The sequence below is a fragment of the Eulemur rufifrons genome, chromosome 8 (assembly GCF_041146395.1).
Source record: "Eulemur rufifrons isolate Redbay chromosome 8, OSU_ERuf_1, whole genome shotgun sequence".
Taxonomy (NCBI): Eukaryota; Metazoa; Chordata; class Mammalia; order Primates; family Lemuridae; genus Eulemur; species Eulemur rufifrons.
This window is the reverse complement of record NC_090990.1, coordinates 108,279,833-108,305,830: the sequence shown is the minus strand read 5'-3', so window position 1 is coordinate 108,305,830 and position 25,998 is coordinate 108,279,833. Positions and strand designations below refer to the sequence as shown.

The following is a 25,998-nucleotide window of genomic DNA, read 5'->3' as shown; positions in this document are numbered from 1 at the left end:
AAAGAAATTTTCAGAAAGCATAAAAGGACCAAGGGGCTAGATGTCTTGATAAAGTCAAGGTGTAGGATTAGGGATATAACTATGAGTAGGACAGCTATATTCCAGCCCTTAACGGATTTTGTAGATTAACATATAAGGCAAAAAATTAAACAAGCAATTAGAATAAAAACAAACAATCACAAGACTATAGACTCTTAAGGGGTATCATGAAGAAGTATCCAGGCATGGTCAGGGAAGGTTTTCTTTTTTTTTTTTTTTTTTTTGAGACAGAGTCTCACTCTGTTGCCCAGGCTAGAGTGAGTGCCGTGGCGTCAGCCTAGCTCACAGCAACCTCAAACTCCTGGGCTCAAGCGATCCTCCTGCCTCAGCCTCCCGAGTAGCTGGGACTACAGACATGCACCACCATGCCCGGCTAATTTTTTTTCTATATATATTTTTAGCTGTCCATATAATTTCTTTCTATTTTTAGTAGAGATGGGGTCTCGCTCTTGCTCAGGCTGGTGTCGAACTCCTGAGCTCAAACGATCCGCCCACCTCTGCCTCCCAGAGTGCTAGGATTACAGGCGTGAGCCACCGCGCCCGGCCAAGGGAAGGTTTTCTATAGAAAATAGTCATTCAGCTGAGATCACAAGGACAAGCAGGAGTCAGCCATGAGCAGAGGAGGGAAAGTGTATTCTGTACCAACAGTATGAGTGAGGCCCAAATGAACAAAGGGCACGAAGAAGCAGGACTGAGAGGTTAACATGCAACCGAAACATAAGGACCACAACTTGGGATCACTTAAAAAGGAAGAGCAGCAGCAGAAGTTAGCAGTCATAATGATGACAACAACAATTGGGATGAAGAAAAATATCTTAATATTCTGGGTATGCAGCATACTTAAATTCAAGATTTAGTCAAAAAACACTGTACCTTTGAACGAAATGTTGGATGAACAAAATAAACAGCCTTCAAATTCCTTTTGTACCTGATTCAAAAACAAACAAAACGGTTAGTATAAGTCATGCCTAAAGCCAGTCATCATTATAGACTCTTTGCTTGAGTATATAAATATATTCACAGAGGAAAAAATTTTTTTAAAAGCAGCTCTAATTTACATATTGAATTTTAGGTGACATTTCAAAAACATTTCAGAGAATATTTCATTATTTACAGTATCTGTTTTATAGGAGATAGTAAGTGCTTCTGTTGGCTTCTCATAGAGACATTTATAAGTAGAACAAAGTTGACTAAATTTACATTTAACAAACATTTATTGTGTGTCATTTTTTATATGGTGCTAGAATCTCTGGGATCAGATGTATGAATTAAACAGTAAAACCATTTAAAATTATGACAAAAATTAAAAACTAACGGTTTCAATGGTCATATTTCAACAAATACATAAAATTTACTATGGCTCAGAAATTGCCCAAAGGCTTTCTACTTAAATTCTCATAATGATTCCAAGCTGTATACTATTATTGCCTTTACTTTAAACCTCACAAAATCACTCGGCTATCAAGTGGTAGAGCCAGAAATTAAACCCAGGCAACATGGCTCCAAAAACACACTCTTATCCACTACTCTAACCTCTTTAGGTGTGCCTGAGATCCTTTTTTAACAGTCCAGTAACCACCATTTGCTCACATGAGGTTAACTGGAAAGGACTTCAGAGTAACAAACTCCTTATTTCATAACTGAGGCCTGTATCAAGTAAAGAACTCGTTAGCGGTAGAAGCAGAACTACAGTGGAGTGACACTACCTTACATATATACAGCCCACCTTCAGAGCAAGGTAAAAAGGTGTCTGTTGGGTAACGAAAGCTTTAATATTCCTAATTAAGATAAGATTTAATGGGGAGAGTAAGCTAGTTGGAAATGTATGGTCATTTTCCTTTTTTGAACCCTTATTGTAAAATGGGCTTTTCAATGTAATCCACATTGTGAAGCTACAAATAACTAAATAGCAAACAAGAGGGTAGAGTGCCTTTTTTATTTAGGAAATAAATTAATGAGAAAAAATTTAAAGCATTACATTTGATCTTTGCTGTAATGGAGTGTCATACATTTTCTGGTTAAAATTTTCATTATCACTTTCAGGGAAATATGGTTTAATGAAAATAATTTTCTAGCTCCAAGTCAGTAGCCCAGGTTCAAGTTCAAATTCTGCATTTACTGTTGTAAGACTTTGGACAACATACGTCACCTTTCAGAATGTCAATAGTCTCCTATCTTTCAAATGTAGATAATATCTTTTCTAACAAACACCATATAAATAGAAGGTAGTATTTTTGTTATTTTATACACAATTGGCTGTATATAAAATATTGATTTCAAACCTTTTCCAAGGTGTTTAAAAGTGGGGGAAAATTTTCATAAAAATTTACATTAATACAAAGTAAGTATGAGTTAAGGAAGGCCTCTTATGATTAAAATATCTAATCTATGTATGATAAAAATCTTTGTTATTTGAAATATCGTTTCACAGAATACATAGCAATGGTTTCTACTGCTTAATCTTAAAAAAGAAAGAAGTTATTTCCCCTTCATAATTTGCAAAAATAACTAACTTGACATCAACAACATCGTAGAGTTTCTTCAGGAAGTCAGAGTCCAGGTGATTGTATTCACTGGTCAGTGTGTGAAAATATACTAAGACATATTCCTTCACAGCAATGTGATCCATTACATGGATAAAATATAAGATAGCCTAAAAAAAAGAAAAGAGGAGTAAAGATCATTTTGCACAGTAGTCTATTTTATAGAGGCCAAGAGAAAGTAAAACCCAGAAGAGTAATCTAATCTATGCCCTAGTCATTACAGATGGACATCTCAGACTGATAAGTAACAGTTCTCTTTAAAAAGATCTCCAGGAAAGTGAATCAGCCCAGTGTTTAATAATTCTCATAAATGCGACAGTACAATCCCTTTCTGTCTTGTTCTAAGTGACAGAGGAGAACAATTAGTCTCTATCCTCTAAATAACTCTTCATGTACTGGAAAGGTTCTGGGGTCAACTACCACGTCTCCCCTCTCTAAGATAATGGTATCAAAATCAGTTAAAAGTAGAATTTCTAGACTTAATCATTCTTGAAGTTTCTGCTTGAATTAGACCAAAGTCTTTGCAGTCTCCACTCAGATACAGATTCATGGCTTTCATTGTAAACAAGAAATTACTACAAAAGGATATGATGAGTGGTCCCTTACATGGCTCACTTTGAGGGCTAACTTTCTTGGATCTTTAGAGCTGATCTGAATGAGGATACTGAGAACAGGTTTAGTTGATAGATGGCAATAGGCTGGGCAGCATTGCTAGAGCTCTGAAAGACTTGTATTTAATGTGACCCAGATTGGTTAGAGAAATATTCTACTACAAAATGGATGAAATTTAAGAGAAACACTAAAAACAAAACAGAGATACAGTATGGGCAGGGCCAGCATGACTCAATGGTTTAGCTATAAATAATTACAAAGAGGAAGCTAAGAGGTAACAACTGAAGGATTACTATAAAACAGGCTGTTTTCCAATTCCTCCTCAGGTGAATCCTTGGCATTAACATGACTGGATTAATGTGGATTAGGATCCAGCTGCTACCAGAAAAGACAGATGAGGATGTTAAGAAAACACATAATCTTTCCAGTTGTTACCTCATTTGGTATAATAATTACTACTATCTAGCTCAATATTTTATATGAGATGATATATCAGGAATACCTAGAACCCCATGCAAGTACACATCAAAATTAAATGCAGGGATTTATGTTTTTATTGGTATCAATCACATTATTGATGAGAATCAATGTCACACTGATTATTAAGAACACAGAACAAATCACAAATAGAATCTTACTAATGGTACAATTTTCATCAGTTGAGTTTTTCCTCTGTGTGCGTGTATTTTTATTATTCTTATTTCTTCTCTTACCAGATTGCTTTTCCATCCTCTTTCTTTCCTCTCCCCACTCCCACCCTAGGGTAATTAGCATATTCCTTTTTGGCTTCAAATTCCCCATCTTAATTTTTTTCACTATAAAAAGATATAGTCACATGACAGAAAAATGTGGAAGACAAATTCTTCCTAAAACCATGAAATCCATTTTGAAATATTTACTTCATTTTTGTGCTTAAAAACAAAAAGCAACAACAAAAAAAATTACGTTCAGTGTAGAAACAACTTAATCACTTTTTCTCCTATTGATATTATATTATAAACAATTCTCTATAGTACTCTCCTCTATAACCATAATTTTTAAGGGTCATAAAATATTCCATTTGTTAATGTACCATAATTATCTGTTAGGAATTTAAGTTATAACTTTTTGCTACGAATGACCCTGTGAGTAACATGCCAGGTTCAGTGCTTTCACAATTTTTTTTACCCAAATACCAGTGACCAACAGTAAGAAGGCTTAGCTGGAAGCAATTATCAGCTTTTGCACAACTCTATTTTATCTTAAAATCTGATGTAATTTTGCACTTTTAAATACATTCTTTTACTTTGGTTAATAATTATTGATCAGTTTAAGTTATTCTCCTTTGCAGTCAGTTTCTAATAAAAAAAAATGCTCTAGGAAGATCTATGTATTAATTGTGTGGATTTTATGGTCCCTGACACGAGTATTCTACTTTGAACAGTTTCAGGGCCTACAGCTACTTCTAAACTTTGGATAATTTCCATACTATAAATTCTCAGGAATGAAATTACTGGGTCAATGATGTGATCACTATTATAGTTTCAATTCATGTTTGATGACAATGATTATTATTTAAAAGTTCGGCTAACTTTGGAGGTGAAAAAAGATATCTCATTTTGACTGACTTTTTTTGACTGTTAATCAGGTTGAACATTTTCTTATTTTTATTTACCAGTTATAGCTATTTTTTCTTTTAAGAATCATCTATTTCTATTCTTTGCCTCCAAATGAAGGGATTATGGAATATGCTATCTTGGGTAAATTACATCTCTGGTTTCTTCTCTTCTGATAGATACTCAAGCATTAATTTTCCCTTTTTCAAAAAAGAATTTGATTGTACAATTATAACAGAGAATGATTCCAACCAAACACTTGCCAGTTACATCATATCCAAAACAAGCAGCTGTGTTTTGGGGATCATATTACAGCATTCCAGTATTTTTGTTTCTCTTACAGAGAAAAACCAAACCCCTAACTCAACTGAAATGATACATGCTGCCTCATAAAACCAGGGCTGCTACTCTGCCAGAGATATACAATTCTGCCTCATGTCATACTGAAAGCCCTGATTGTAAATTCATATTCTACTTAGTGTTTAAATCAACATTATTTGTAAAACAGAGCCTTTTTATGGCTTACCTTGTCCATATCTATTAATGTTACAGGAATGTTTCTTCCAACTACCACCATCACTGTTCGACCACAGTTATCAACACCTACAAACAGGAAATGTAATCAGCACCCAGAAACTTTATTTTAAGAGTACTATTTGTCCTAGCTCTGACTTTACAAAAATATTCTACACAGTCTTGCATCTCGTATGGTTCTGTTAAAAAAAAAAAAAATTCTACACAAATTTAAAAGACTGAAAACCAGGAAGTTTCTCAAATTTCACCTTCAGATTTTTTTTTTTTTTTTTTTTTTTTTCTTCTTACTGTGTAGGAAACAACACTCTTTTTAAAGCTTCATAAAGTTTTGATCTTTGCCCCGACTCTTAAGATAAGACCTCTTCAAGATTTTAAATCAGGAATAGGCAAAAGTAAATCAGGGACAGCCAAAGATCTTTTTATAAATAGCTTTTTGTTTTAGCTCACTATAACTTTTAATAACATTAGTGATCCGGGGAAAAAATAAATAACACTCAAATCTGAAAATTACTAAAAAGTACAAAAAGTACTGTCTGAAAAAGAAATAGAATGGAGAAAGAGTAGGAATCTGGGAATTTTCATTGTCTCCATTATGTATTTATATAAGGTTTGAATTTTGTAGTAGCAAATACATAGTACTTTTAAAAGCAGACTTTTTTTAAAAAAGGAAAAGGACACTGGGAAAAAGTGAAGTTGGCCAATGTAGAACTCTAAGATGAAAATTTTATAGGTTGAGTTTTTTTTTAAGATCTTGATGATGCAAAAACTATCTGTATTAGTACAAAGACATTTTATTTATACATAGAGTGGATGAAACCAGAGAAAAATGAAGTCTCAAACAGCATGCTGGGTAGGGGCCTTAATTAGTAAAGAATAAGTTACCATACCCTTGAGCTCACCTGTTTGGTATAAGGCTTTTAGAGAAGCAATATCAGACAGATCCTCGGATCTTGCTTGACATAACCAGCGATTATAACTAGAGAAATAAAGGATAAAATCATTATAATAAGCCCTTGTAAATTAAGTTTACAAATGGGACTGGTTTTTAAGGTCTTTCTCCAACCCTAAAGAACTGATGTTTCATTATAATGAAGGAGTTAAAGAGGTATTATACCATGCAGAATCTCTACTACATGTAATTAATAAAATAAGTGCAAATGAGTTACCGAGAAAGGAAGGTGTTCGTGACTTAAAAAAAATTCTTATGATCAAATAAAGACTATACAGATATGTGGCTAAGATACCAAGCACTCAAACTGGAATTGTTTTAAAATATTATTATTTTCCTTTACTAAAAAAGGCAAATAAAGAAAGCCTAAAGCAATGGCAGATCTCTAAAACAGATGTTCACTCATTCAACAAAGATTTATTGAGTGCTTATTCTGTAATAGGTATGGAGAATATTATAATAAATAACATGGTTGCTGCCCTCAAGGAGTTCACTTTTCAGGGGAAAAAAGTGTTGTAAGTGCTGTACATGTTATGTGGGACCACAAAGGAGCTAGGTAATTTTATCTGTGAAGTCCTGGTATATTTAATGATTGGTTAATCAGACTAGTTGTACTGATACTCCATATACCAGATCATGTAGACTGCAGTTTGCCTTTGGCTAAGGGGATGTTAAAGCTGGAAGAGACATTAAAGATCTCACAGAGGGGAAATGACCTGCAAAAGAGGGTCAAGTTAATCTTAGAGCTACCAGTTAACGGTAGAGATCAATTTGAAGTTACACTCAGGTCCCCAGATTTCTGGAAAGGTCAGTAATTTTTTTTACTATATTATACTGCTTTCTCAAAATTCAAAAGTGCCACTTACTTGACTGTGAAAAGGCTTTCAAAGTACTAAATGTATGAAAAGCAACTCTGAAGTGTCTAGGACACATATGGCAACAGCACATAACAACAAAAAAGCTAAACTAGGAGAGGGGAGACTTGGGTTCTAATCCCATTGTTTTTAATGCAAACTTAACTGAAGTCATTTTACCTTTATGGACCTCAATTTCCTCAAGTGCAGAATGGTGTTTACTTACGTAGGACATCTTTCAGCTATAACATACAATCACACAACTAAGGATATTTAATGGGAAGTCTACTATATATGAATTGTAATTCACAAGTGATATGCCTGATAGTTTTACACAAATTATTGCTTGTGAAAACACTTGGTACTCCATTAGTTCTATAGGTTTTATTTTCTTCTTAAATTTGGTAACTTGCCAATCTATGCCCATTGAAAAGTCAAAGACAACAGCTTTTAATTTTGGTTTAAAACATAATTTGAAAGTCACGAAAAGACCTATGTTTACTGTAGTTCTCCCTAATTCATATGCACTATTCCATATTTTCAGTTACCTCCTAGATTATTTACACTAAATCCATGCTTCTGATTTTTTTTCTCTTTTTCAAAAAATATTTTCTTTACCTGACAAATAATGTACAAGATGTTTTGATATGTGTAACGTGGTGGAATGGCTAAATCAAGCTAATTAACATATCCATTACCTCACACACTTATCATTTTTTTGTGATGAGAACACAAAATCTACTCTTAGCAATTTTCAAGTATATAATACATTATTATTAACTATAGTCACCTTGCTGTACAATTGATCTCTTCAACTTATTCCCATTGCCTAACTGAAATTTTGTATTCTTTGACCAACATCTCCCCAGTCCCAACCCCTTCCCCTAGCCCCTGGTATCCACCATTCTAGTCTTTGCTTCTGTGGGTTCAACTTTTTAAGATTCCATACACAGTATTTGTCTTTTTGTGCCTGGCTTATTTCGCTTAACATAATGTCTTTTATCTTTAGTATGAAGATTAAAAGACAAAACTATTAAAAATAATAATAGCTACAATAATTTGTTAAGGGATACACAATATAAAAAGTAAATTACAACATCAAAAACAAAATGGGGGGAAGTGTAGAGTTTGTTTTATTTTTACAATTCTACTGTTTTCTAATTGATTATGATTGAGTCATTTCCATAACACTAAACAGCAAAATATTAATATATCTTAAATGTCTAATGAGCATCATAGGTCCTAGCACAAAGCATATAATAGGAATTTGATGAAGACCTATTAATTTCTATATTCCGTTTATGAATCCATTAGCTCATTTTTCAAATATTTATTGAAAAAAATCCAATGCTTATATCATAGTAGGGACTCAAATCTTCACTGAATGAAATAATAAACATGAGTATTATGCAAAGTATTTTTGGGGCCTGAGATCATGCCTGAGATGGTACCCTTAGCTTCAAAGAGTATAAAGTTGATTATATGAGACAGATGTATTACAGTACAAAGATAATGAATTTTGTAATAAGACAGAATGAAACGAGCGACCCAAAAGAAGGCTAAATACTCTTATCAATCAAGTACATATGCTGGGAATGGGACTGGTAAGGAGTGGGAGATGGGGTGAGGGGAGTGGCGGCAAGTCCCAGACATGTGGTAGAAAGAACTGTTCCCTTCTTTGCGCCCTGAAGACTTACTTCTACCATGGTCAGTACAAGGCTTTATCCACTTATTGCAATGTCTGCTTCCATTCCATCAGACCACAAGATAGGGAATCTGTCACATTTGTTTCTATTATTTCCAGCCAATCTCTAGGGTAGTTCTTGACACTCAATAACTACATATTGAATGAACTCTGAAAAAAATCTTTTTAAATTAGAACTCAGGTGCACAAAATAGAATTAATCGTCATCCTTGGTTCAAAAAATTCTCAACACTGGTACATGCCCAGTCCACTTTAAAAGACTGGTTATACAACTATTTATTTTTGCGTGTCATCCTTGCAAAGGGGCCATGCTAATCATCTCTGTATCGTTCCAATTTTAGTATATGTGCTGCTGAAGCGAGCACAACTAGTTATTTTTACTAAAGTACTAAGCACCCCAAAACCTATCACCCACATCAAAAATTAGTACTTTCAGAAGAACCTACATCTAATCACATTATTGCCCTCCAATGCCAACTCCCTACCTCCCCCCACCATTATCTGGAATCCCAGGTTCACCGTTTCCTTGCTTTCCTTTTTATAGCATTTTAATTCATCTATATATATTCCATATAAGCAGTTGTTTTGGGTTGTTTTTAACTATTAAAAAAGTTTATCATGCTGTATGTAATCTTTTGGGTCTTACTGTTTTGACTTATTATAATATATTGCTAAGATTCATCCATATTGTTGGGCTTAAATGTTGCCAATTCATTTTGATAATTACAGACTGAGCATCCCAAAACTGAAAATTCAAAATCCGAAATGCTCCAAAATCCAAAACTTTTTAAGACCAACATGACACTCAAAGGAAATGCTCACTGGAGCATTTTGAGCTTTCAGATTTGGGATGCTCAGCTGGTAAGTGTAATGAAAATATTTCAAAATCTGAAACCTGAAACACTTCTGGTCCCAAGCATTTTGGATAAGGGATACTCAACCTGTATATATAATGTATTCATACTACATGAAAATATAGTTTTTTAAATCCACACTTCCACTGATGGGCGCTTGGGCTGCTCCCAGGTTTTTGCTATTGTAGAGCATGCTACAATCACCTTGTTTTACACGTCTCCTGGTATACATGTGCATGATCTCTCTTATGTAGATACCTAGGAGTGGAAGTGCTAGGTTATAGGGAATGTTCGATTTTAGCAGATAAGGCCAAACTTCTTTTCCAAAGCACTGCACCAATTTATACTCCTATAAGCAGTGGATGAGATCCTGGGAATCCACATCCTCTTCAACACCTGGTATTATCAGATGTTTTACCATTTGCCAGTTGGTTAGGTTTGAGATGATATCTCATTCCTCTGATCACTAATGAGGTTGAGATCCTTGACACGTCCATGTTTACCTCTTCTGTGAAATGTCTGCTCATATCATTTGCCCATTTTTCTATTAGTTTGTTCTTTTCTCACTGACTTGTAGTTCTTTACATATTCTTGATACTAATCATTTGTTAGTTGTGTGTATTGTGAATATTTGCTCACATTCTGTAATTTGCTTTTCACTGTTTTTAAGCTTTTTGGCTCCAATTCTTAAATTCTTAATTTTAATATAGTCAAAACTATTTTTTCCTTAATAGTCAATGTTTTTCATGTCTTGTTTAAAAAAATCTTTCTTTTCTCTAAGGTATGAGAGATACTAATCTATAACTGCTTCCATGAGTTTTAAATTTTTTAAGAATTTAAGTCCTTAATTCATCTAAAATTGATGTCCATGGTGCAAACTCTGAAATAGTATAAACTCTAAAATGTTTTAAATGCTGGTGATTAACAATTTGACATCTAAGGATAGATTTTGGTTGGTGAAATCTATAAACATGTTTATGGGGAGAAGGTTTATAGCTTACAGCAGATTCTTAAAGGGTTCATGATTTTAAAAACATTAGGCTCACTGCTGAGAAACCAGTGCTGTTCTTGATTCTAAGGACCTTAAAGTGAATTCCAATGCAACAACTCATGACTGCAATTTTCATAAGGTTTCTTCTTTATTCTAATTAAATCTCTTCCATTCCCACTATAGATTGTGTAAATTTGATTATATAGTCATATGTTTTTCTTTTAAATCAGTAGTTGGGAGGAGAGAGTAAAAACAAAAGATGTTATTCTTCCCTTCCCAGTCAATAGACAATGCTTTCCTTGTTTTCCTCTAAACCACATTATTCAAAGAATATTTTACCTTTTCCATTACGTCTCTCATAAAGTGGACCTCATTTTTTTTTGCTGTAGTTTTCTGTGTTTTATTTCAATAAAGACAAGCAATCCGGCGTTCCAATCCCAAAATCAAAACAAAATTAAAAAAGGAAAATTGAACTCAAAATGATTTCTGATTTTCCTGTATCTTATTCTGAATAAACAAATTTCTGTTACTTGATGGGTAAAATATAATAATCATTGATAAGCATACAAAATATGTCAAAATGCCAGAAAAAGTAGCCACTACAGGGATATATAGGCAGAAATAAGGAATAGTTTCTTAATGGGTTACAATCAACTGTGGTTGCATACTGTCCTCATAAGGTGACATAAGCCAACTTCTTCCAATTAATCAATTACCACCCACCTGAACAGCCAAGAGCTGAATGCTGAAGAAAATTTAAACTTAATTACTTCTAAAAGATGAATAACTAGCACATCTGTGTAAAACCAATAAACCAATAGACCAAGGAAAATTTTGTCTATGGAGCTTTTCCAGACCTCATGCAACTGCTGCACCCTAGACTTGGTTAAGACCCTTGTTATATGCTCTTATTGCACACCATACCTGTAATTCAAACAGTAATTCATACACTAGTTAAATATTTTTCTCCTCTGCAAGATCCTAAGCTCCATGGGGGCGGGGGGGGGGGGTTGTATCTGTTTTGCTTGTCACTTTGCTACCTATAGTATCTAGCACAACACTTGGCACATTAGTAAAGGCCTAATAAATATTTAATAATGAACAAAATCATATTTTTGCTATAAAAAATGACATAAGAGTCACAGGCAATTAGATCTTATGCCTAACAAGGAACATTAATGCAAAGAAAATGTTTCTACAGAATAATTTTAAGAGTTTCAAAAGCAGTATTTTTGAAAAAGAGTATCTAATTTGCTTCCTAATTTTTGTAAGGAAATCAACTTCTATCTCATGATACACACAAATCAGAGTCACAACGGGACAGAAAACCTGGATAAGAGAACATTCCTAACTTTTCCAGATATTAAAAAGAATTACTGCAAAGAGATATTGATGTGGGAAGGCAGTGCTTTCAAAGGAATAATATAAAACTAGTGCCAATCCACATGGACCTTTGGTTTTGTTACTGATAGAAGAACTGAAGGCTTTCAAAAGGATATTACTAAAACCCTACTTATGTCTCAGAGAAAAAAAATTTAACATTTTGTTCAATCTGATTAACCAACATAATCAATAGAAACTAGACTCAACATGTCAAAATGAAAGCCTAGTTTAGAAAGAGCAAGAGAAGTAAATTTTAAAAACTACAACCTACAATCTCAAATATGGCAGAGTATTCAAATAGATGACTTACAGCTCAGTTGTATCACCAATCCTAAATAGTCATCAATTCCAAAACATTTTGGTCTCAGGACTCTTTCATGTTTTTAAAAATTATTGAGGTTAGATAGACCGGAGGAACAAGTTAAAAATAATTTTAAAAAATTAAAAATAATAAAAATTATTTCTTTCATCAGTGTTTTGTAGTTCTCCTTGTAGAGGTCTTTAACCTCTTTTCTTAAGTATATTCTAGGCATTTTATTTTCTTTGTAGCTATTGTGAATGGTACTGAGTCCTTGATTTGGCTCTCAGTTTGTTAGTGTATAGAAATGCTACTGATTTGTGTACATTGATTTTGTAACGTGAGACTTTGCTGAATTTATTTTTCAATTCTAGGAGTCTTTTGGTGAAGTCTTTAAGGTTTTCTAGATATAAGATCATATTGTCTGTAAAAAATGATAGTTTGACCTCCTCTTTCCTGATTTGGATGCCCATAATTTCATTCTCTTGCCTGATTGCTCCAGCTAGGACCTCTAAAATACTATGTTGAATAGAAGTGGTGACAATGGGCACCCTTGTCTTCTAGTTCCAGTTCTTAGTTGGAATGCTTCCAACTTTTCCCCATTCAGTATGATGTTGGCTGTGAGTTTGTCACATACGGCTTTTAAAATTTTTAGGTTATGTTTCTTTTATACCTAGTTTGTTGAGGGTTTTTATCACAAAAGGGTGCTGGATTTTATAGAATGCTTTTTCTACACCTATTGAGATGATCATGTGGTCTTTGTTTTTGTTTCTGTTTATGTGGTGAATATTTACTGATTTACATATGTTAAACCATCCTTATATCCCTGGGATGAAACCCATTTGATCATGGTGGATTATCTTTTTGATATGCTGTTGAATTCGGTGTGCTAGTATTTTGCTGAGGATTTTTGCATCTATGTTCATAAGGGAAATTGGTCCGTAGTTTTCTTTTTTTATTGTGTCCCTTCCTCGCTTTGGTATCAGGGTGATACTGGCTTTATAGAATGAGTTAGAGAGGATTCCCTCCTTCTTGATGTTATGGAATAATTTCTGTAGGATAGCTACCAGTTCTTCTTTATAAGTCTGGTAGAATTTGGCTGTAAAACTGTCTGGTTTGGGTTTTTTTTTTGTTGTTGTTGTTGCGATATTTTTTATTACTACCTCAATCTCACTGCTCATTACTGGTCTGTTCAGGGTTTCTATTTCTTCCTGGTTCAGCCTTAGGAGGTTGTGTGTTTCCAAGAATTTATCCTTTTCCTCTAGGTCTTCTAGTTTTCATAGTATTCATGGATATTTTATATTTCTTCTGTATCAGTTGTAATGTCTCCTTTTTCATTTCTGGTTGAGGTTATTTGAGTCCTATTTTTTCTATTTCTGGTTAATCTGGTTAGTGGTCTATTCATTTTGTTCATCTTTTCAAAGAACCAACTTTTTGTTTCATAAATCACAGATGACACAAACAAATGGAAAAACATCCCCTGGTCCTGGATTCGTAGAATCAACATTGTTAAAATGTCCATACTTCCCAAAGTGATTTACAGATTCAGTGTAATCCCCATCAAAATACCAGTATTATATTTCACAGATCTAGAAAAAATATTCCTAAGCTTCTTTTGGAACCATAAAAAGAGCCAAAAGAGCCCAAAGAGCCAAAGCAATCTCAAGCAAAAAGAACAAATCTGGAGCATCACATTACTGGACTTCAAATTATATTACAAGTCTGTAGTAACCAAAACAGCATGGTACTGGTATAAAAATAGAGACATAGATCAACGGAACAGAGTAGAGAACCCAGAAATAAAACCATCTACCTACAACCAACTGATCTTCAACAAAGCAGACAACAATATATACTGGGGAAAGGAAGTCCTATTTAATTAATGGTGCTGGAAAATTAGATAGCCACATGCAGAAGAATAAATGTTCTTTAATTCATAAGCTGATAAAGAAAATGTGTGTATGTGTATATATATAAATACACATATTTTAAATATTAATGTGTGACAAAATGGGAATAACACATAAAGTACTTCTGCATAAGGAAGTATGAGGCTGCCTTGAAGAAAAGCACTATGTGATTATTTCAGTTGTTAGCTGAACTAGTTGCTTTTTTCATGCAACACCATTTTTACTTCAAAGAATGACTGACAAACTAGTTATTCAACATGAATATCTGACAAATGTTTCCTCAAAAATAATAGAGTGACCCTATCATTTCAAGAAAAACAATCATGTTACCAGTGATAAAACTACAGCTTTAAAAATACATATATATAATTTTGGGAAATTTGTATTATCATCAGAAACTTGATAGTTCCTAATATTTAAAGACTTTTCTAATGAGATTGGTGGTGATAGTAACAAATATAATTTTTTTGATATTGTGCAATAAAATGTGTCAATATTTGGGAGATCTGAATGATTTGGTGCATCGATATTTTCCAAAAGACCAATGCATCGTGTTATAAAGTCTGTTTTATAAAAGGATTTTTTAAAAACTACAGGATAGAACACATTTTAATATAACAGAATACAGAAACTCATGGATATGGCTTGAGATTCCCCTTTACAACTAAACTTCAAGACACTACCATTTATCATATTCTGGTATAACATCAAAGGATATCCCCAATTATTTAAAAAGGCTATTAAGATATTCCTCCCTTTTCCAATTATATAGCTGAATGAGGTCAGATTTTCTTCAAACAACTTATTGCAGCAGTTTGAATGCTGATATGAGAATCCAGCTGTCTTTCATTAAGCCAAACATTGAAAGATTTGCAAGATTTTTAAAAATATAAAACACTATTATTCTTCTTACTATATTGAAAAAAATAGTTATTTTTCAAAAAACAAAAACATAATGACCAGCTACTTGGGAGGCTGAGGTAGGAGGATCATTTGAGCCCAGGAGTTAAAAACAGCCTGAGCAATGTACTAAGACCTATCTCTAGAAAGAAAAAAACAAAACAAAACAAAAAACCCAAAACAAAGATGGGTTGTTATAAAGTTAATAAATAATTTCTCATATGATAAATATTGATGGATATAAGCCTTGTATACAAAAGCTCCCTGGCGTCCTTAACAATTTTTAAGAGTGCAAAGGAGACCTAAGACCAAACAGGTCCCAGGTTCTAGGTTCCAGTCATGTGAATGTAGGAGCCCAGTCACTATATTTAATTTATTTTTATTTATTCGTTCATTCATTTATTTTTGTAGAGACAGGGTCTCACTTCATTCATTCATTCATTCATTTGTTTGTTTATTTACTTTTGTGGAGATGGGGTCCTGCTATTGTCCAGGCTAGTCTTGAACTCCTGGCCTGAAGTGAACCTCCTGCCTTGGCCTCCCAAAGTGTTGGAATTACAGGCGTGAGCCATTGTGCCTGGCCAGTCACTTTATTTAAAGAAAAATGTCTGCCAGATGATTATTGCACATGGCCAGGTTTAGGAACCACAGCAACTATCATTCGCTTGTGACTGCATTCTTTGGAAAAGCTGTTCATTGGTGCCCCCTAGTGGCTAATTTGCTTTTGTTCTTAAAAATAAAATCAGAATAGAGTGAAGACCTGGGACTGAAGAGACATAAAATTTTAATTCTGTAAGGACTCCAGGGATCATTTAGTCAAAAATCCCGCTTTATCAATGAAGACTGACAGCATTCAGACATAATTACAACATAGCATGGTAAATGCTATATTATGCTTTGGGTAAGTACAGGGTGCGAAAAAAGCACACAGGAGGCAGCATCTATTCCAGACTTGGGAGATAAGTTTCCAGAGGCAATTGCTTCTGAGCTGAAACCTGGACAGGAATTGAAGGATGAGAGTAGTCCATCCCAAAGGAATGGCAAGTACAAAAGCTCAAAGGTAAAACAGACCATGATTTGCTCAGTGTTGAAAAGAATGGCAGTGACCAATTTTAAGAGCTTGACAAGTATCAGGTGCTGTGGTAAGCTCATTACATTTAACGCTAAAAACAACCCTATCAGATGTTACCCTTCAACCAACCTTATAAGGTAATGGAGAATAACCATTTATAATTTATTATTTTTTCCTTTTCTTCAAAATTTTTGAAAAGCAACTAGCATTATAAGGACTATTAATCTGAAAAGCTTATCCAAAAGTATTAATACAAAAGCTGCCTCTGTGTCTTTAAAAGGATTTATTCAGAATTGCTTTAGAAAACACCTGGAAGAAATGGAATGGGTCAGGTGCATTATAAGGTCTGGCAGAAATAAAACATTTTTAAATTTTATAAAACTGTAGATTATGCTTTAATTATAACATAGTAAAGTAAAGGTTTTGTAACTGCCTTTCCCTTTTCCCAATTTCTGCTTTTAGAATGGAACCTCACGTGGAGGTGCACTGCAGTTATAGAAGACAGAGTAGGAGCTCTGAAATCAGACAAGCATCTGAACACTGGCTACATCACAAATTAACCATGATCTCTGATAACTTCCTTAACTTTGATTTTTTGCCTCTACAAAATGAGGACAATATTTTCCTCACAGGACTGTCATGAAATATAAATTAGAACACATCATGTATACATGTAGATCACTCGAAAGATGTAAGGTCCCTTTCTTGTTTCTCAGGTCCTTTTGTGTCTAACAGTGCAAAGGGGTTTGCCTTACTTTCTTTGATGCTGCTTCTGCAGGGCTGCCTCTGATAACTGTCCCTGAAGGATCAGTTTTCTTTGCTTATCGATATCTCCTTCCATTCGAGCAAAAGCATGAGAGCCAATGAAAGAGAGATCAACTCCCAAGCCTTCATCCTCTTCTTCTTGGTTGTCTGTAACAAAAATACTATTATCAGTAGAGAACTTATGACAAAACTAGACATTAAGGGAAACAGACTGTGAATGCTGTAGTACGGATGACCGTGAAGTAACTCAAAAAACTAGGGTTAATGTTCCTTTTTGAGAATGACACTGAAATCAGACTTAGGCATTTGTGGAACTGAAATAATGAGAGAAACTGCCTGTCCATGTGTGGCAGGAGTTTTAGGAATATGTGAAATCAAACAACCCTAGAAAGAAAAGAGTAGAATGTGATCATATACAAACTGACGAAGTAATTAGATTGTATTTGGATTTAAAGATGGCTCATCACACAGCATCTAATAAAAGAGAAACATAAAGAACAAACACTTGGGAGCACTTATACGTCACTGCTTAAGGGGCGCATTTGACTGATTGGCACACAAACTCCAGCCAGGTAATGCTCCAAGGAAGAGGAATGCACCAGGATCGCAGGGTATGATCCACAGTCACTAATACTTCAATTATAATTTAGTATCCTGGTTTTCTACACTGGTTATACAAACACAATCATTTTGGTCTATGAGAGTGATAGTTCTCACTACAAGTTAGTAAATACACTTTCTGATCTATCCATATGATCACCGTCAGTTTGGCTAGTGGGAGCCAGTCTCTTAGGAATGGATCATCTCTTAGTATGGTGGCTACTGCCTTAATCGACCTGTGGGAAAAAAACCCCAAAACGAACCTTGTACCACGAGGAGGTTCCCAAGGCAATGTCACCAATTGGATCCCAGCCTAGCAGACCATCATCTGGGACTTCCCCACATCTGCTTCACTGCTCTTCAGACTATGACAGGCCAACAGCTCAGAAGGACCTGCTGTCACTAAAAATACCCATGAATAAATCTTCCTTCGATCCCTCAAGTAAAGCAGATTTTATATATATTTTTTAACAGATTTAACACTCTAATTGAAAATATTTAAGAACACTAAAGCCTATATTTATAAGGTAACAATAGTTTCTGAGATATAAACGTAAATCAAACACTCTTTTGAGAATGGTGGGTAGAAGAGAACCTTTTGGCTAGTGAGTTAGTCTCATCTACGATCCAGCACTGACATCTCAAACTGGTTTTGCTGTTCACTACTCCTTATCACATTAAATGCATTTTACGGAGGAAAAATTATATGGTGTTAACCATTTGGTGGTTACAAGCATGAGGTCTCCAAATAACTCCAGGTGTTATTGCAAGGTTCTACTCTACTGGAGGCTCACCCAAAGTGCATGGGTACCCCTCCAGCAAAGCCTGGTTCACAGACATTTCCTGTTGTTAGACCACTTGACGTAAGTCTGTATATTGGTGATAAATATTGTAGTTGGGTAGCTTTCTACAAGTTTTAACTTGATGCTCATTTTTAAAAGAAATGTTCACAGTAGGAATCTCATAGTAATTCCCTGAACTGTTGGATTTCAAGATTAAGTCTTAGTATTGAAGCTTGTGAGGCATGTTTTCATAGAAGGGACTTATGACCTTTCACACATAGATATGCAGGTCAGCATAGGCTGTCATACAGGACAGATTCAGAAGGCCTTCCATCCCAACATGCTCTACCTACTGCTTCAGCTTACGTGTATATAGAATATAGAGAAACAAAATGAATGATTATAGTATTCTTATCTCAGTATTTAATATTTGGTATGGCTTTTAGAGGACACTGTTAAAGCTGTTTAAAATTTTAGATGATAGTGTACTTGACTACTATCTCCGTAGTATCCTGCATGAGACTATAAACTTTGTTAGGGTGAGATTATTGTTATATCCACCTCTGAATCCCCACTGCCTAACACAGACTTGACAAAATTTCTATCTACCTACCTACCTATCTACAGATGTAATTTTTTTTTTAAATTTAAAGAATAAATTTCAGCAAGAATAAGACTCTGAAAACTTCTGAACTAGTCTTGATCTTGGTGTCATGCTAATAGAGGGTTTTCCAAAGGTCAAGCTGAACTTCTTACTTCTTTGGTGGTTGGTGTCTTATTTTGTTTCCTTAAGAAGGAAATTAAGAAAAACAGAACTCTAGAACTCACCCTCTGGAGCACCAGGTTTTTCACTTATTCTGATCTGCCGTTCAGGTACCACAGGCTCCCCTTCTGCGTTTCCAATATCTGCAGGCAGGTATGGCAATGACCGACTCTCCTCCTTTAACGACCTTGGGAAGTACAGAGGTAGCAGCTTTTGGTAAGTAGCCTGTGTCAGAAAAGCAGGACATTCTGTGAACAATAACGAAGTAAAGGAGCAGACCTCAGCAGTGCTTGGTGCTGTCCATACACCGTGAAGACAGCCTCCATCAAGAACAAAGACCTTACCACCTCTGAGCTCAGACTAGATGCTCTTTGGGACCCTCAGTCAGTTCTTGTGTTACAGATTGGAATATTGGTAGCCAGTCAAGTTAAATGCGATGCCCATCCTGACAATTCCAGGTCACTGAATCTGGAATGCATAATCCCACCACTCCTGTCGCCATCCCTACCTGCGCTTTCTAATGATACCTAACATGTGAGACCCAGCGCAGATGCCACCTCCGTAACGCTCAGTGTGCCATCAGGGTCCATTTGACCCAGGCTTAGTTTTTGAGGGTTTTTTTGGTTTGTTTCTAACAGTTCTAACTACTTGTGAAAGACTATTTCATAACTTTTATTCTTTCTTAAAGATTTTTCAAAGAACAAAGATAAATTTAATTTTTTAAAAAGAAACAGAATAAAACTCATCCTATCTTATAATTTCCATATAGGTTAGTCCACTGGATCCATTTACAAATAAATCCACAATACATTACAGGCATTTAGGGTTCTTATTTTTCCTATATCTTGAAACATTTTGCTTTTTCATCATCCTAGGAATTATTTTATCATGACTCAGTGTTACTCAGCAATTATTACCAACTATACTAAACAAGACTAAATTAAAATAATAAGAAAACAAGAATGATAGAATCGCGTGGAAGGACAATGAAATTCAAGAAATCATTACTCTTCAGTTTTCTTGTGTTGCCCACAGTATCACATCATCTTTTAAGTAGGTATATAAGAAGACCAAAGACACCATCTTACAGTCTTTTTTAAAAAACTGAGATATAATTCACTCACCATAAAGTTTACCCTTTTAAAGTACACAATTCAGTGGTTTTTAATATACAGTATTTACAAAGCTGTGCAATCATCACCAATACCTAATTCCAGAACACTTTCAATACCCTAGAAAGAAACACCAACCCCATTAGCAATCATTGCCCATTCCTCCCTGCCCTGGCAACTACTAATCTTCTGTCTTTATGAATTTGCCTCTTTTGGATATTTCATAAAAATGGAATATAATATGTGGCCTTTGTGTCTCAGCATGTTTTTAAGGTTCACCCATGTTGTAACATGTTATCAGTACTTCATTCCTTTTCTATGGCTGAACAATATTCTATTATTAATATATATACATACCACATTTTGTTCATCAGTTGATGACATTTGGGTTGTTTACACTTTTTGGCCATTATGAAGAATGCTGCTAGGAATATTTGTGTGCAAGTTTTTGTGGTAAATATGTTTTCATTTCTCTTCTGTATATACATCAGAGTGAAACTGCTGCATTACGTGGTACTCTAACTTATTGAGGAAATGCCAGACTGGTTTTCAAAGCAGCCGCATCATTTTTACATTCCCACTAGTTATGTATGAGAGTTTCAACTTCTCTATATCCTTGCCTACACCTGTTATTGTTTTCATAATTATAGTCATATTACTGGGTATGAAGTAGTATCTCATTGTGGTTTTGATTTGCATTTCTCTAATAGTTAACGGTGTGGTGCACTTTTTTAGTACTTACTGGTTATTTGTATATCTTGTTCAAAGAAATGTGTGTTAACCATTTTTTAAAACAATTTTCTGTATTTTATGATGTTTTCACAATTTAAAAAGCTTGCTGGCTGGGGAGGACTACCCCTCCCAGGGTTAGCCAATTGCTGAAGTCAGTAAACAACTTGTTTGGGAGCATATCTTGTATATGCAAACCAAGCAATCCTGAATCTGCAGCCCAACTATCTCCTTATTCAACTCATAAACCAAGCAAATATTTTCCCTGGCCTAAATCATCCCAGGCCAGGTACCAGGCAACTAGAGACTACTCCTATAGCCCAAAGTCTGCTGGAAATATTCACACAAGCCAATCCTAAACTGTTGACCCTGCCCTGCCTTGTTTTTCCCAAGGAAAACCCAATAAAGGCTCTGGCTTCTGACCAAAACCTAGTGTTCCTCCTGTGGCCCTGTGTGGCATGCCATGCCTCTGTTTTCTAGGGACACTGTGAGTAACATTAAACTTTTCTTTCAACAGCACTGACCTCTCCATGTCATCACTCAGTCACCTTTATAAATTAAAAACTAGGTACAAAACAAAATGTCTATTCAAAACTTTTTCTAAGACAACTTTTAATTGAGTTGTCTTTTTATTGCTAAATTGTAAGAGTGCCCAATTTATCTATTTTTATTTTGGCTGCTTGTGCTTTTGGTGTCATATACAATAAACCACTGCCTAATCCATGGTCATAAAGATTAATACTTACATTTTCTTCTAAGAGTTTTATAATTTTAGTTTTACATTTAGGCCCTAGATCCCTGTTGAGCTAATTTTTGTATATGGTATGAGGTAGGGGTCCAACTTAATTCTTTTGCATGTGGATATCCAGTTTCCCAAAACTATTCGTTAAAAAAGACTATTCTCAAGTTCAATGATCCATGAGTTAACAATGTATTTCTAAGGACAAAGAAGAAATATGGTATTCTCATTCAGTTAGTCATTCAACAAAAGAACTTCCCCACAGGATAATATTTTGTGATAGGAACCTAGACCATCCCATTTTACTAAAATGATGTGTGACAGTGTTCTTTCATCTTTTATGATGTTTGTGCAACAAATTTTACTTGATACAAAGAGGTTTGTTATGTTTAAACTCTCACTGAATTGTCTAATAAAATTGTTTCTCATTATCTGCTTTATTTTTCAATAAATTACCCATAAATGACTCTAAAAAAAGATGGTAAAAGATGGCTATTTTTCTGGGTATACTGAAGGTAAAGACCTTTTTTCTGTTCCTCTGTGTCTGCGTTAGGTGCCCTGATAAGCTGCCGTAGCTTCGTGGTGCATACCTTAGCATAGTGCTTGCCACACTGTAGGGTGATCTTTGTTGACCCGGTTGTCTCATCATTAGCCTGCAAACTCCCTGAGAGCAAGAGCTATCTCTTACTTGGTACTTGGTACCTTATTCTATGAAAATGGCCAAATCTCTAGCCTAGATTTCCATCTTTAGCTTCAAACTGATAAGCACAATGGTTTGCTGATCAACTGCCCCTGATGTTCCACTGATCCCCTAAGATTCAACGTGTTCAGAAAAGAACTTGTCTTCATTCCCTCTCCAAACTTTCTCCTCTATTTGTGATCTTATTGGTGGCATAATTATCCAGTCATCCAAACCAGAAACCTAGGAGCCATGCTTAATTCCTTTTCCTTTTTCTCCTACATATTTTAATCAACCACCAACTCCAGCTGCATTTATTTATTACATATTTTAAATTTCACCACCACCAGTGCCCTTGTTCTCGCCTGATCATTTTTCATTTGGAGTACTGCAACTACCTGTTATCTCTGCTTGCCATCGGTCTTTCTCCTTCCAAATCGTCCTTCACACAGCTAAAGCAGAAATGAGATCACATCATTTGTTTGCTTAAAACTCTTCTGTTTCCCCATTGCATAACTGATAAAGTCTAAATTCCACAGCATGTGACACAAACCCTTGAGTGATCCTGCCCCCACCTAACTTCCATTTTTGCCACCCTGAGCCTCACAGTTTATGCAACAGCAGCACTAAACAGTCAATGCCATTCTTACTTACATGTCCTTGCCCAGGCTTGTATGACTATTGTCACTTGACTCTCCCTCGGCAAATCTTGTCTATCTTTTAAAATGATTTCAACTTATGTATCACTTCTTAGGGAAGCATTTTCTAACCCCATGCCAGGCTGGACTTATGTCCTACCCTTCCCATACCTCCATTAATGCGCTTATTGTAACTGTCATAATTTATCTGAATTGTCTGTCTCCACAATAGAAAATGGGCTCTGTGAGGAAACAACCATGACTTCTTCACTGGTGTATTCCCAAAACCTAATATAGTAAACCCGATACATACTAGACACTCAAAAAAAGGTCACTGGAAGGATGAATGTAGAGACAAGCCAAGTGAAACAAGAGATAACAAACAAAGTAAATGTGCCTTTTTTTCAAATTCAAAAGTACTTTTATATCATAGTATGTAGTATATATATTTGCACAGATACTCACTGTATCATCTCATTCAATTATCACAAAAATCCTGTGATATAGGTACTATTAGTATTCCTATTTTCCCAAAGCACAGAGAGGTTAAATAACTTGTCCAAGGATATAAAACTGGGAAATATGAGAAGCTGAATTGGACAAAGCACTCTAAAACTAAATAAGCTTAATAAAAGTAAAGTACTGGTTTTCTAAAATTGAAACATAATAAACCTAACTACATACAATGAATTACAAAGCCCTCACAACTTACTCAGTGACAGCCACTAGGTGAGGTGTCACCTCTTTCCAGGTCAGGTACACACCAAAGCTTTTCTGGCACAGCAGTAGTTTTCCAGTTATGCTGCCCAGACACCCAATGCTTAGGTTATCAGGTGATGCTCTTAGAGCTAACACAGGGAGCAAAGCAGAACAACTCCACTTGTATAAGATTTCACTTACAGTGACAACAGTTTAGCAGCAAAAAATATGAACAAAATGTTCTTTCTTGAACTTGTTTTTAGTTTTCAAGAAAGTCTTTTTCAATGAATGATGGTAAGTCCCACTGCCAAACATATACATAGATAATTAGGATTTGTTTGCTGGAAATTCAGCAAATTTATGATGATGAGACAAAGGCAAATGCTTAAAAGTAAAAATAAGATTTGAACAATGTAACAATTAGCAAAATACCTCTTCGAGATCAGAAACAGCAAATACTACTTTTTCAATGGTTTCCCCATGAATCTCTAGGAATCTCCTTACGGTGCCTAAGGAAAAGAATAGATAGATTATTCAATAAATAAAAATTACTTATATGTAAAGAAAAATCTAACTCTTCAGAGCTTTTTTTGTTTTAATTTCAGAATATTATGGGGGTACAAATGTTTCAGTTATAAATATTGCTTTTGTACAGTTTGAGTCAAAGTTGTAAGTGTGCCCATCACCCAGATAGTGTGCACTGTACCCGTTAGGTGTGAATTTACCTGTCCCCCTGTACCCCCCCATCTGCTTGATTTCCATTGAGTTTTACTTCCATAAGTGCACATAAATTTTTCTTTGGATAAATACCCAATAGTGGGATTGCTGGATCAAATGGCAGGTCTGCTTTTAGTTCTTTGAGATATCTCCATACTACTTTCCATAGAGGTTGTACTAGTTTGCAGTCCCACCAACAGTGTATAAGTGTTCCTTTCTCTCTGCATCCTCGCCAGCATCTGTTGTTTTGAGCAGAGTTTTATTTTAACATGGATCATTTCATTCAGGTCTCTGCTCAATGATACCTGATCAGTAAGGCCTGCCCAGAATACCTATAAAAAACCCTTCTCTGATTTGCTTTCCTCCAGAGCAATGGTGACATACATTTTATGGAGTTACTTGTTTATTGTATATTCTCTCTGCCCTCTCCTCCTTATCCTCTAGAAGGAAAGCTCTACAACAGAAGGAGCTTTATTTTATTTCTCCTTTACCCGGCATATTCTTCTTGTTCCCTGGGGTCTTTCTCTTTGACCAGAAAGATCTAGCACAAGTGTCTTTCCACTTGTTCAGTTACAGTATTCCATGTCCTACTCAGTTCTTCAACCGTTGATAAAACCCCATAAAACCAAAGCACAATCATTTTTTTCTTAATTTCTGTGTTATCCTGATTCCTCTCTATTAAATTCCTCAGAGTAAGACCTATTGGCCTTTTCTCAGCTCTTAACTTACTGGATCTCTCCCCAGCTTTAGTCCTGAAACACCTATTCCCTTACCTTTTTAAAATGTCCTCCAGGATTCTGTCCTCTACATTTTTGATTTTCTTGATACACATATTCCCCTTAGCTGGCTAAGTTGTTGGTTAGGTATTACCTCAAATATTGATGGCTTGCAAATCTTTATATTGTTTTCTAAACAAAACACCTGAATTCCCTATTGCCCTACTGGGCATATTTACCCAGATAAGCCACAGAGACCTCAAACTCAACGTGTCCAAACCTGACCCTAACAGGGCCAAATTCTGACCTCTGTCTTCCCTCCCCTAAACCTGCTCCTTTTCCTATATTCCTTATCTCAATTACATATCAACATCAAACCAATCACCTAAGTGAGGATCCTAAGTTTTCTCTGACATTTTCTTTACCTCTTCCTTCATCCTGTATTTTCAAATGATTTCCATAACTTTTATTTCCATTGCCAGTATTTCTAACATTTATGCCTTCTCTGTTCCAGCTGCTTTCAGGTTATCAATACTGACACTGACTTTGGCAGTAAACTCTTAACTGTTCTCCTTGTTCGTATTTTTCCCCAAATCTACATACTCACTGTTGCCTGAGTTATTTTATGTCATCCTCCTTACTAAACACTTGTGATAGTTTTGCACTGCTTATAGGTTAAGATTTAAAGTCCCTAGCATGACTCTCCACACTCTGACCCCAACTACTTTCCCCCACTCCACTCCTTAGTCCTATTTCCAATTATTCCTCCCACATCTTATGCTTTAGTTAAATCTGCTTCTTTGCTGTACTCAAAATATGC

The 25,998-nt window shown here is 35.2% G+C and overlaps 1 protein-coding gene and 1 non-coding gene across 4 annotated transcripts in view; both read right to left on the bottom strand.

The window, feature by feature from the left end:
* Positions 1 to 25,998, bottom strand: part of GDAP2 (ganglioside induced differentiation associated protein 2) — a 63,697-nt gene that overhangs the window by 11,434 nt on the left and 26,265 nt on the right. For all 3 annotated transcript variants that reach the window (XM_069478906.1, XM_069478905.1, XM_069478907.1), the window contains exons 6-12: positions 24,178 to 24,254; positions 19,215 to 19,374; positions 16,995 to 17,151; positions 6,223 to 6,299; positions 5,316 to 5,392; positions 2,553 to 2,692; positions 913 to 967 (exon numbers count right to left, since the gene is read on the bottom strand). In XM_069478906.1, the coding sequence (XP_069335007.1) occupies positions 913 to 967; positions 2,553 to 2,692; positions 5,316 to 5,392; positions 6,223 to 6,299; positions 16,995 to 17,151; positions 19,215 to 19,374; positions 24,178 to 24,254 (743 nt within the window). The remainder of the gene's footprint in view (positions 1 to 912; positions 968 to 2,552; positions 2,693 to 5,315; positions 5,393 to 6,222; positions 6,300 to 16,994; positions 17,152 to 19,214; positions 19,375 to 24,177; positions 24,255 to 25,998) is intronic.
* Positions 9,087 to 9,196, bottom strand: LOC138391055 (U6 spliceosomal RNA). The gene has a single exon (XR_011234696.1). It is a non-coding gene; the product is annotated as a U6 spliceosomal RNA (small nuclear RNA).